Genomic DNA, 14,346 nt, shown 5'->3' on the forward strand with positions numbered 1-14,346 from the left:
TTAAACTTTCTTCTGTTCTAGTGCATGAATATCGTAAACGATCGATAAACAATAAAAACTTTCATAATTATCACCATAATGACATACAATATCATTGTACTAGTAAATCAACGAAAGAAATTAGAAAGGATTCGTTGCCGACTATCTTTCTTATATAGGGTGTCTCTAATTTAAATGTCAAAATTTTGGAAGAGCGTAGAGATCCGACAAACTAAGAGAAAGTTCTTTGAAGATTCACTCGTTTTTGCATTATTTTGCACAAAATCGCTACAGAAGAAACAAAAACTTTCTCGTTTTTTCATTTATTACTCTTATCTATCGTTGCTGTAATCGATTTAACGAAGATACCGTTCAAAATGCTGGTGCAGCAATGCAATCATTACTTCTAACGATAGCCGCTGTAATTGCAGTTGCGCGTTGCTTTGATGATATTTGACGTACACCTTCGTTAAACAGATGATAACACGAATAAATAAATACAAATAAACGAGCGAAGAAGCGAAAACGTTTTTGTTTCCTTTCTTCAAAATAGAGTAGAAACGATGCAAACATCCAGAGGATTTTTTTCTTAATTAATCGATTCCCTGCGCTCCCGAAGTTTTCACGTTTAAATTGGGGATACCCTGGTCCTCTACAATACGCGCTATCGATCAGAAGCTCGAGGAGATTTGCCGAAACAATCGCAACGTACTGCTCATAGAATGTTTCAATTTTGCTTAGAATCCTCAATTATTCGTCGTGTTCCTGACAAATCCCTGACAAACGAACATTGTAACGCGACGAAGCAAACGAGTAGATGGAAGGAGAACGTTTCGAAAGGACTGGGAACAACGCGGCTAACGATATCACAAACTGAATGCACCGGCGCGGATACATCGCGATCGATCATTTAATGAAAACGTCGCCGTACGTTTTATTTCTGCGGGAACCTTCTGCACGGCCACCCCTTTATTCCGTTCTCCAGGTTCTTTAATTTCGTTGCGCAGCTTTCCTGACCCGGTAGTTCGCGGTGCCGACCCAAATAACTGCATTCTCGGTAAATAAAGAGCCGAGGTTAGCACTGAAAATATGGCGATCGAGTTCGTTGATCACGTTCCTCCACGCTCCATCGTTGCGGTGTGGGTCAATGGTTACCTGCGCTGGTTAGTTAAGGTGAAACTTTCATTAAACGAACAAAGCTACTCCATTCGATCTATTGATCAAGGTTGGTGCGTGTGAAAGAAAATCAAGGCGTCGAGGATTAAGCAGGTTTTATTGGCAATTAAACGTCCGAAGCTGAGTCATTAATTTGGGATCAAAGTTTTATCGAAATTCTTCGTCGCGGTATAAAATGTAATTTCTATTTCTGGAAAAGTTCTTCGTGCTTGGTTCGCAAGTACCATCGTATTATTTCTTTATAAAGTATGCTATAGTATTTATGAAAATACCGACGTATTATTAAATTTGTTATACCTTCATATTCCTTTCTTTCCACTTTATTTCCAAGCCAATATCGCGGATTCCTTCATTTTCGTCACTTGCCTTATTCTTCATTTCAACTTCTCGTCTTGCATTAACAAGCGTATATATGCATGTACACATCTCTATGTATTAGGTTGTCCGAAAAGTTTCTTTCGTTTTATAAGGAAATAATAGACGCACAATGTTTTTTGTTGTATATTAGTTTACTGAATTATGCACGAACATAATAATAGAAATGTAACGAAATGGACCATACCTAATCCAACAAAATAATATAAAACAGAAATTGTTGTTCATCTATTATCACCTTATGAAAGGCAAGAAACTTTTCGGACAACTTAATATCTCTTTGAATTCTACGTATTTTGGTTTCACGACTAAATGATAAAATACGAAGAATCTCATTCTGCTGTAACATTTCTTACAAGGAAACCTCAAAATGTCCCTCGAAATCTTCACGCACGATTCAATTCAGATTAGCTCGTTGTATATTTTATATCGTTTGCAGACTTGTAATATACTGAATCAGACTGGTCGTTCGAGGCGAAGGATTTAAACAAGTTCAAATTTATGCAATTAACTGCGGAAACTTCTAATGGAAACCGGCAATCCCATCTAGCGATAGATCAGGCGCGATGGATTTTCGCGCAACGAATCGCAAACGTCGCGATACACACGACTTCGTCGTAACTCTTTGCCAACAGGCACCGATCTTCGAATTAATGCCGGTTGCTCGCTCGATACGTATAACCGGTTAATATTTACCGTCACGATATTCCCACCTCCGCGTGTGTACGTGTTCGAGCGATCGCATATCACAGTGAAAAATGAATTTGCGGTCGATCATACGTTACGCTTAACTCCGTGCAATATGCATTACAATACACGACAATGCGTTATTAATTGCCGCGAACTTAAAATGCACTGGCCAGTTCGGCCGTTATGTCGTGCCGTTTACGAAATGATGCATGCCGCAGCTTCGCCGTAATAACCGCCGATTATTTACTCCGTGAAACACCGACACTCGCCATTTGCAATTTCAATCGATTCCGATTGGAATAAAAAGGAGAGAAGAAGAAAGAGAAAGAGAAAGAGTAGGCGGCAATGAGATTTATAAGGCGGTGTAATTTTTTGTAAAATTGCAAACGTACGGTCGATGGTATCGTTTCTATGGTTTCGATCGCATATTGTGGAATTTCATGAGAAAATAACGCTGTTGATGCGTACACGTATTTACGTATATCAATCATTTGTTTTCTAAAATAATGAATACAATATATTTATATATTTGATCTCGATTATATAAATGGAAGATCGTTTATACTCTTTTGTTTTATTTTATCTATTCGACTATAAGTTTTCGTGATCATGCAAATTTCTTTTCTTCCACTTCGTACCTTTTGTACATAATTATTAGGTTTCTTTCGTTTTATAAAGAAATAATAGACGCATTTGCATTAGTTTATTGAATTATGCACGAACGCAATAGTAGAAATATAACAAAATGGATCATACCTAATTCAATAAAATAATATAAAACAGAAACTGTCGTTCATCTATTATCGTCTTATAAAACGAAAGAAACTTTTCGGACAATCATATATATAAATATCGATATTTCATACTGTACCCGTGTAGGTATAACGTTAACACGTTATACATTGTACTGTAATAAAACAGCGAAGCACAGAAAAATATTTATGACAGGTTATTGCGAATTCACGAAACACAGCACGTTTAGTATAAATATACGTACAATAGGTAATAATATGTAGAAATATAAGCAACGACTGACGAGTCTAAGAACGATGGTACGTTCTTGAAACAAAACTCATGATTCGTAACTTATAATTTCAGAGATTATTAAAAGTCTATGAAAGGTAGTGCGTTTTGAAGATTTCATGCTCAAAATGTGTTTAAAGACTTTAGAGTTAAATTCTTGAATCGTAAGTTTAATAACAGATAACGGACAACAATAAATACTTCCCAAAATGTGATTTGCTTCCAAGAAGCAAAAGTACGATTTTTAGGGATAATTTATATCGAGCAATATTAAATTCTAATTATAATTCCTAATTTACTTATGTGACACTAATAATATTCTCACAAAATACATTAAATATATAAATTTTGTACGAGTAGAATATTATTAAAAACCGTAGTAGATCATTTGAAAATTAAATATTTTAGTAATTTTACGTCATTAACAATAGTATTCGAGTAGTCCAAAATTCTTTTTAATCTTATGTCGTATTTGTTAGAAACCATTCAACATTTTGCTGATATTCGAAGCGTAAAGCTAATTAGCGATACACAATATACCGTTAGTCATTCAATATCGTCAATAATGACATTTTGAGCGCAGTGGGAATAAAATTAGCGAAAGCTTAGCGGATGCAGAATTATTTATAATCCATCAGGCAGTCTCTGTTCGCATAACAATGGTTTAATGCATATAAATACAGCAATAGGCAATCAAATGTGATTACGATAGCTATGCGTAATATGTTTCCAATGTCATGATAAGATTAGGTACAATCATGTCCGTTATAATCAGTATCAATGAAAACAACATCGATACTGTATTAATAGAATTGTGATAATCGATGCACCAAATTATAGAATATTGGCATTCGATATTCCCATTGAATTAAACAGTCATATCATCACAATACTTTTTACCAAATTTCGTTAATTTAACTATCGATCTGATTATCTTTTTTCTTTGTTTTCCACGCTTCTCGATAGATATTCATTTCGAGTTTATAAAAACAGAATTAAATCTGATACATCAGGTATATTTAAGTTAAGAAAAGAGAATGCAGAAATAATAATAAAGTTTTCAAAAATCAAATCGACTTCTATAAGATTGATCTGCTTCAAACATTTTTTATTTTTGAAAAGTATCCGAAGTATATAAAAGTATAGCAAGTTGTCAGAACTACCACAGCAAGATGTAGAACAATGGGACTTTAATTGTCCCTTTGATTGATGTTCGATGTGATGAATCAGCTTGATACTTCCGTAATTTTTTTAAAACTTCATACTCGAAATATGTTACGAGTTTATGTTATTACTACTTTCTTATCTTACTTCTTTCATTCATACTTCACTATTTCGCTGCTATATATTTCTATTACGTATTGCAATCGTAAAAACGTAGAGAAAATAAAGTTACAACAATCAAGCTATATAAATATCTGACTTTAATAAATTTACTCGCCTAGCTCCTAGATCGTTTAAAACGATTACTGTTGGATATTGCGTGCAGGGAAAGATTCCTTTCTTTCCAATTGTCCTGGCAAAAATTTCCACGTTCATCGTATACAACGCACAATTTAGAATTCCGTGCGTTTCATGTTTTATTCTACTATCTGTTGTCTTTACAGTTTTAACAAACATAGCAAGTCGACTTAAATCGTGTAGCAATAACAACGGCAATAAATTGATACATTTTCCTTTTCTCTAATTAAAACGTCTTTCAACGGACAAAAAGTGTACAAAACACAGAATTATCGCAGAATTGTTCTTTATATGCATTAATTATATATAATTTATTATACATAAGTTAGTTTCATTCGAATGTTATGATGAGATTTTTAAAGATTGTCGTATTAATTGTATTAATTCGAATAAGTTAAAAATAATTCACCCTAATCACCGTGATGATTTTGTCACGTTTCACGTTAAATAAATATCTAAGATATTAAAATCACAAACGTGTTATCCGCTCTTGCTGAAACTCGTAAGTTTCAGATTGTCCGAAAAAGTTTCTTTCGTTTCATAAGATGATAATAGAGGAACAACAATTTCTGTTCTATATTATTTTATTGGATTAGTTATGATCCATTTCGTTATATTTCTATTACTACGTTCGTGCATAATTCAAAAAACTAATATGAAACAAAAGACAATGTGTGTCTGTTATTTCCTTATAAAACGAAAGAAACTTTTCGGACAACCTAATAGTTCTTTGCAGCTTATTCTTTCATTATCCCTCGGCTACTAATATTTTTCTCTTATTGCACATCACGAGGCCACCTTCCGAATAATACAGCCGCGTGGCATCAATTTCATGTGATTCCACTGCTATTATTTGCCAGTCGCCTGGTATTTCACCAGTAGCGAAATAAAGAACGCTTTGTCGCGTCGGGAATCTATTAGACACGTATCGCCAGCCATTTTACACGAACCCATAAAATATGTCCCCGTAATATATTACTCGGCACACGTTGCTTTTCCCACTGCTGTAATTTCCGTTCGAAGGATACGAGAAATAATAAATTTCGCCAAGAAACTTGCGAGGTTAATACAGAGATTACGAGAGGGCGAAAGAAACAGAGGAAGAAAAAAGTAAGCAGATAATCAAAATACAAGGTAGAAAGCGCGGAGAGTGAATGTTCAAATTTATGATCGGTTGCAAACATATTTATCGCTCAGACGTTCGTTTGCTTTGTATTTGCACGCAACGGTAAGGATAAATTTCAAGGAAGCAGCGGCGGTTTCGCGTTCGTCTGTGTTACCAAATGAAATACACGTTCTGGCGAATTCGTAGTCAAAGTAAATGGAGAACTGAAGCTCTGCAACCTCTTAAATTACCGCTTTTACAAAGTCAAGAAAAGATTTATTCCTCGCCGAGATGACTTTAACTCTCGCTTCGCTTCAACTGCTTTCTCGTGGATCGTCGATTAATTTATCGTTTGGTTATCGAACGTAATATTTAAATTAAACGTGACTTATTATGATTTCGAAGAACGCCGATGCGATTCGAAATTTTCTGAAACGAAATTTAAATAGGAGAATGGAAATTCTAGCGAAAATTGCTGAGAAAGTTTCTGTACAATTACATTTTCCTTCTGAGATATACATTTGTTTTAAACTACAAATTCGAATCTTTCGAATAGAATATTTCCGTAGAATAAGGAAATCTAAATCATACATCAGGTGTTTGCTTTAAACAGCAAATTGCACGCAAGTGTAGACGAATGTGAAAAATAGTTTAGTTAACTGAAAAATAATCCATCGCGATGTTCCTATCAGGGAAAATGAAGCACTTTCTCGAAGTAACAATGAAACACAACGCGAGAACCTAATCTAATACGTACGACGGTTCTGTATTTTCAACTCAAGGAAACCTATTATTAAATGCTGTGTAGTGTAGCCTCAGGTGCACCAATTTCTGCACTGCATTACCAACTCCGTTGCACTAAATTCTAAAGCATACTACGACTGCAGAAGCGGAGTCGGGTAATAAACAATTAGGAGAGACAAGGAAATGTAACTGAAACTACCAACCGAACTTATACGGGATCTAAGGGACCATGTAATTCTCAGAAGCGCAAATTGATTAACTTCCTTGATGTAATTAGACCAGTTTAAGACGATTCGACGTTTCAATTAGAAATACATCGCTCGATTTATGTTTGACGTTTCGAGGAGATTCAGTTTCTTATCATTCGTGATTGTGATTTTGAGATCTCAAATGCCACTCTCCAAGTCAGAGAATACCGTAGATAAAATTCATATACGTAAAATTGAAACTATAGCACTGTGACAGGCATAGAAATAAGAAAAAACATAGAGACAAATATTTCATTTGGCTCGTTAATGAGGACAAACATTGTGTTGCTTTCATGCATTCATCTTTCATGAACATTTGATTTATGGAAAGCAATTTTAAAGTATCGCTTTTCATTTTGTCTCTATTATTATTTGTACACTCTCGTTTCTTCGATAATACTGTGAAAGAAATTCGATTAATGAAACTTGATCGAATAAATAACAGAAGATTAAAATATATATGTAAAAATAATCAACAGTCTCTTTATTCTTTAATATTAAATATTATTATTTATTATCGATGTTAAAGCGTATTTTTCATTCACTCAATGTCAAATATGCCGTAAATTAATAATAACTTTAGATTCGAAGGTAATTTAATTTTGGAATCACACCCAAGATAAATCACCGAAACAAAATGTATAATAGGATCCCTTGATCCTTTCAATTTAGTCCTTTCATCGAAAAAATTAAATATTCCACGTGAATTACGAACAGCTTTCATGCGTGACCTTTCATCGAGTTTAGCTCCTCGTGCCTGATAAATTAATCTTGCGCCAAACTAATTAGTCGCCCCTTTGATGAATTAATACGGGATGCACCATTAAAACTGTGCATGCTATTTCTGTATCACGTTCAGCGTGTCGAATTATACACAGTTTACGAGCTACAAACGCGGCCGTGCATCCTTCATTTATTGGCTCGACCCGTCTCAAGGCATGTCTTAGAAGCTAATTAAACGTAATCTCGCTCAACCGGTCAGAGATTAAATTAATACTCCAGAACGTGGCTCCATTCTCCCTCTTATTTCCAATTATTATAAAAAATAAAACTAGAATGGTACGTCGCAATGAAATAAAAATCCAATTTCTTGATTTTTAAAAGAAGAACTGGTGTACTTTTGCAAATATCAAAAAGCCTGTCAAAGTTCAAGTTCGTTCGAGAAAATTCAGCAGATTTTCTCTGAAAAATTTGCACATCCATAAACAAAATTTTCTCGACTTAGGAGACAAGATTTGTTCTCGCAGTTATTAGTTTCCTATTTTGATCTAAAATTTGAGAATTAACAATGGTACTTACGTGAATCGAGCGGAGCTAGGATGATGGACTAACAAAGTACGAGGCATAATGGCACAATGGAAAGGAAATAAAATTACGTTTAAAAAACATAGAGACATTAGTATGCAATTTGCAAGCTGTATGTATAGCGTAATAGATGGTTAAGAAATGTCGTGGTATTTTTGTCGAGGAGTAATGTATGGCTTTTCTTTCACACGACTCCCAACTACCAGGCAATTTATCAAATCTGATTCTTTATAGATCCTTCAAAACACCAGCAGCAACATGAAGGGTATAAAAATGGTTACTCAGCGTGAACAAAACAAACGCAACTGTTTGCTAAATCATAGAGTAACCACGTAGTTTAATTTCAACGAGAAGAAAACTAAAAACCAACTGAAAACAATTTATCCTCTTAAGTTGTACATTTGCTACTCGTCCCCTTTAAAAATCAATTTGCTCGTAACCATATCAAATCTCGTATTCTTTATCTACATTTTCGCTGAGTTCACCTTACTCAATTTTCTCCGCGCGATCTGCAATTCCTTAGATAAAAGGCATCTCGATTTACCCGCCAGCAACTCGCGATTTTCCTGCTTCTCTAACAAACGCAAACGAACTGGAACGAAAAACCTCGAAAAAAGAAAATACACGAAAGCCTGGCCTCCGCCACCTGCGTTTTCAATTCTCTTGTAGTTTAGAGGATCGAGGAAAATCGTTTTGGAGCTTGCCCAACCTCTCTTCTCCACGACTTTCCCGCACGACTCGTGAAACGCAGAGAATTTCATTGTCGAAGGGACGAAAAACTGAGAATGAAAGGGTAGAGGGTGAATAATCCAGCGGACTGCCTGATGGTCGAACGGAAGGGCGAATGCACATCGAGCAACGACCAAGCAACGACCAAGCAACGACACAAGAAGGAGAATGGGCCGCGTGGAGACGCGAACGAGTGTGCTTTTTGTGACTCACATGGGAAGCTGACTGGAGGATGAGTCTGGGCGTTGTGCGCGTTATGGGGATGCCTCGGGGTTGCAGCGCGTTGGCTGCAGAAGCAGAGGACCGCCGCTGTGACCAGGCCTGCCACGCTCAGGATCAGAAAAACGAGCGCGACCACGAACCAGATCGTCTGCATGCCCAGGATCGTCGATGCCTCGGTGTCTGAAATACAGAAAAGAGAAACCGATGTTGTTTACTACGAAATTGCACAACATGATCTACTGACAAATTTGTTTCTAACTAGCTGACCATCCGTGGCTTCGCCCGCGCAGTGTTCGAATTTATGTTTATTGTCCTCTGTTTGAGCATCGTTCAGAAGCTGAATTTCGAAAAACGCTGAAACACGTGTTTGTTTATTTTTAATGGGAAATTTATATGCCGAATCTCGAGTGTGAAATTTTAGTGGATACAAAGATACGGTTGTCGTTTGAGAAAAAATGAAACATACTTCTTATTCGGTTTCACGACGGTTGAATTTCGAAAAATGTTGAAATGAATATTTGTTTATTTTTCAATAGGCGCACGCATTTCAACATGCACACTTGGATACGTTTTTTCAGAACGTAACACATATTCCAACAGTATCAATAACGATATAATAAAAACTAACAAAGTGCCCGGAATTTCTTTTACTTCTTGACAACAGTTTTTAACACGTTGTATCGATTAATTTGACAAAGCAACTGGGTTGTTATACGCCAGGTTTTTAAATGTCCACAGATGGAAGTACAAGGGATTTAAATCGGGTGAACGAGGCTGCCATGTCACAGGCCAAGCACGTCCAATCCACGTTCAGGGAAACCTTGTGTTTAAATATTGTCTTAGAGACTTGAAGCAGCAAACGTAAATCTGAAACAAATGGTTCTTCGAGCCGTGTTTGTTAAGACCTTTTTGTTTGTTTTGATGAGTATACGCTCCTAAAGTTTGTCCCCAAGATTTTAGGACACCCTGTATACAATGGTGAATTAAAGATAAATTATTGTATCGTTTTTATTTCATATGATCAGCCATGGAAATATTATTGCAATTAATTTTGTGATAATTCTCTATGTTTCATATAATAATTCTAAATGATCTATAAACATATATATGTCTAAGCTATTTATAGAAAAATGAAAACGTGTGAAAAATAATCAGTAACATAATAGATTATGTTAAAGTACGTAATTTCTGCAAAAAGTATGTAGTATTCACCTAATTGAGTAAAAACACAATTTATTTCCTACCCCCTTAGTGTAACTTCATCTTCCATTCAGTTGCTGTTCTGTAAGATGATATTAAAGAGAAAATTCTGAATAATAATCTACATTTCGAAGAACGTAATACAAAATCTATCTTCGACCTTCCTTATTGTTATTTACTATTATTACAATAAAAATCCGTAAGCCCAGGTATCTTAGCGAACAACTGATAAAAGACGAAAGTGTGTACTGTATAGTTTGTAACGTATCTACAGACGAATATTCAAATTTTTCATTATTTTAATTTTCAAACATCAAGTTCACCATCAAAATAGCTATTTACGCGCGGAGATGTTCCCCTTTCCCGATTAAAACAGCAATGGCAGTTCATCTTGCTGCCAGGTGCCAAGTCAACTGACAACGGAAGAGAATTAATTCCCTTGGGCGTTGTACAATGTGTTCAAGAGAACAGCCGGCAGAGAAACCGCCCTCTGACAACGAAAAGTACACGTAGTTTCGTTGAATCGAGAGATCGATAGCGTGTCCTGTATACCTTTTATCATTAGGAATCGAGTGACATGCCATTACCATCGCGAAAACGATAAAAAAAAAAAAGAAATTTTACGTAAACCACACTGACGTTCTACGCTCCGTAACGAAATATTCGAATGGATGGAATTTTTGTAATATAACGAATAAGAAAAAGATGGAGTATGTGAAAGAAGAATCGATTTTATTCGCCAAATAAAAATGATTCGAAAGATATAGCTAATAATAATAATCGAATTTTCCTCTGAAAATAATACGAATTGTACAATATACAACACTTGCTGTTGTAATACTTAATCAACATAAAATAATTAACTTGCGTATTAAGTTCCTTTAATACTTTCGAATAAACTACCACTCGACTATAGGATTAACACGAGACTGTTTCAATCAATCGTCTGAAACGTGAACCATAATCGATAGGGTTCATGTTAAAATAGATTTGCCACACAAAAGGAATGAAATGCCGTCGATTGACGGGAACAGAAATTGATTAAAATGCTTGCCGTGAAAAGGCGAACGCTGACCTGCACTATTCGCTGTTTTATCGTTTTCCTATATTTCGTTTTTCTTTGAAATTCCCGTTGTACGGAACCACAACAAATTATCAGTTTATTCTGGATATTACTACGACGATCGTTATGACCAAAAATCAATTGCAATTAAGAAAACCTTCAACGTGATATCATCTTATTCGTAGTTCCATCTAACATCAAGTTCGTGATCATTAAACTTGTCTACGACGAAATAAATATTATTTATAATATTTTCGCGATAGCCATATGCACAAGTTTCTGCCTGAAAACTACACTGCCACGTTCTTAGATTTCGTTTGAAAGTAAAAAGAAAACCTAATATCACGTGTATGGAAAATTCGAGTTTACGAATCCGAATAACATTGTAACGACCGGCAACTTTCGTAACTTGAGGGACTTGCACCAAGAGCCGATAATTCTGCGAAGAATTTACAAAACGCGAATAATCGCTGAAACTCACAAGATGCCATTGTGGCGTCGCCGATCGTTACAGTGTTAAGAAAGATACCAGTGGAAATTTAATTTGAGCATTTCGAGGAAGAATTCGGCGTTTCCTCGTCGCCGCGCCCGATCGCGGTTCGATTACAAATCAATTTGCCGGTGGCGTATTTCATTTGAAATATGAAAGAGCCGCAGTCTGCCGCTGGGCTGGGGAGGGTCTCTAGAATGAATCGCTGGTAATTAGAACTTACTGGCACAGAGGGTGGAGATAGCCTCATCGGAGCCATCGCCGCAATGATTCACGCCGTCACAAAGGAGGTCCGTCTCGATGCAGAATTCGTTCTGGGTGCATCGGAAGTCCTTGCAGGTGTGCTCTGCGAATGAAGAAAATATTCATCGTTGAAAACATCGTTGACGAGAAAATGAAAATTGAAAAAGTTTCGGATAGAAATAAACGAGCGTTGCGGTGAAATTCTCATGTAAATACAGCGATCCCTATTAATATCCGGACATTGTCATGTGCCAGACGCTATTGTTGTACGCGTTTGTTTATAATAGTTAACTAGCTGACTGTTTTTTTAACAAATTGAAACAAATATCGTTGTTGAATATAGAGAAATATACTTCAGAATTAAACATACAAGCGTATATTATACGATGGAAACATATGTTCTATTTATTTAATATACGTATTTTTACTAACAAAGAAAGAACGAGATAAATCATGTTGAAAATTCTTGAAACATCGGAATATTAATGCAAATCACTGTACATAAATTTTCATCGAGGACTTTCGTGTTTGGCTTTAAAATTTATTTTATAATTTTTGCCACATTTTTCTTATCCACCGTATACGTTTGATATTTCGCGATCCTGACTTATTTTCGCGGATAAATTGTACGTAAAATGAAAGATTTGCTTGGAAAGTGAAGTTTCAGGACTAAAGAACATTTAGATTTTCTTACTTTATTTACGTTCATAAAAATATAAAAACGATCAGAAAGAGACAGTTTAGAAAAGTTGCTTCGTCATGTATCGAAGTATGCGATGCGATTACGCGTAAATTGTTACTGTTCTATCCACGTTGACAGCGAATTCGAACTAATTAGCCGAATTGCAACGAATCATTAGTCGAGCGACACACGCGATTGAACAATAAAGAACGAATTCGAGTGAAACGCAAAGCGGGAGCACGCCGCGGATCGACTAATTACACGAACTTGCATTTTGATATTCAACGTCTGTCTTGCGTCTGGTTCCCACTCATTTCGTATAATGTTTCTGTCGATCTAACGCGATTAGGGAAAATGAATTGATCGCCACGACGTGGCTCGCTATAATTAGTTCGATGCGTTAATATTAACGAGAATATTAGGGCCAACGTTGATATTAACGCGCGATTTGAATAATTGCTTTGATATCCCAATCACCGATGACTGGGTTGTTTTAACAAGCAGCCCGATGATACTGTTGATCGATTGCTGCTACACTACATTTCGTTATTATGAAAATTTCGATTTCATTCGTTGCTCGAATATTTATACAACGAGATTACAAAATGAAAATTCTAACCAGTTGAAAAAATGTCACATTGTCGAAGAAGCACGCGCATGATCCAGAAGGAATCAGTAAATCATGTTTACTCTGGTTTATGAATTCTACGATTATTTTTCTGTTGCTCTTTCGTCTTTTCGTAGTATAATAATTGTAATGTAATATCGTAATGATTCGATAATATCGAATGATCGGATAACACGAAAGGATTGATGGATGTTCAATGTTCAATGTCAAAATTATAAGAAACATTTTGATAATGTAACATCGTATGCGTATTTACGTTTCATCAATTATTAGGTTGTCCAAAAAGTTTCTTTCGTTTCATAAGGTGATGACAGATGAACGACAATTTCTGTTTTATATTATTTCATTGAATTAGGTATGATTTCGTTATATTTCTATTATTATGTTCGTGCATAATTCAGTAAACTAATATAAAACAAAAAACATTGTGCGTCTATTATTTCCTTGCAAAACGAAAGAAACTTTTCGGACGACCTAATATTTAATCGACCGAAGGTTTGATCAACTGTCTCAGCAATATCAATATCTTACTTGCACTTTTCTCCTCTTAATGACAATATGACAAAATAGAGGATTGGAGAAGGAGCAGCGAAAAAACATTGCTTCGTTTTATTACAAAAAAAAAAAAAAAGAAACTAATTTCTTTCTGCGATCACTCAACACCGAATAACACTGTCCAGCTAACTTTCATCCAAGTATATCAAACTTTACAAATATCCAGTTTCAATCAGTGGGTCCAATCTGAACCCTTCGACGAATTAAATTCACTTTGCCAAAGAAACGAATCCTGTACGTTCATTAAGAATTCATTAAGAAGCTAATAGCTACATTTGAAAAAAGAGAAAAAGTAATTTCCAAGTATAAATCAGAGCAGCACGATAACTGCCACTTAATGGTACCAGTTAAAATCACGATCGAATGGAAGCAACAAGAAAATAAATTTAGCCTCCGACGAGCGTCGGCAGGTGAAGATAAAACGAAAA

The 14,346-nt window shown here is 35.6% G+C and overlaps 1 protein-coding gene across 1 annotated transcript in view; it reads right to left on the minus strand.

Moving 5' to 3' along the window:
• LOC132910557 (uncharacterized) overlaps positions 1-14,346 on the minus strand; it is a 252,870-nt gene that overhangs the window by 13,251 nt on the left and 225,273 nt on the right. The window contains exons 4-6 of the mRNA XM_060966329.1: positions 12,034-12,156; positions 9,049-9,237; positions 8,592-8,698 (exon numbers count right to left, since the gene is read on the minus strand). Coding sequence (XP_060822312.1) covers positions 8,592-8,698; positions 9,049-9,237; positions 12,034-12,156 — 419 coding nt within the window. The remainder of the gene's footprint in view (positions 1-8,591; positions 8,699-9,048; positions 9,238-12,033; positions 12,157-14,346) is intronic.

This window comes from Bombus pascuorum, chromosome 9, assembly GCF_905332965.1.
Source record: "Bombus pascuorum chromosome 9, iyBomPasc1.1, whole genome shotgun sequence".
Taxonomy (NCBI): Eukaryota; Metazoa; Arthropoda; class Insecta; order Hymenoptera; family Apidae; genus Bombus; species Bombus pascuorum.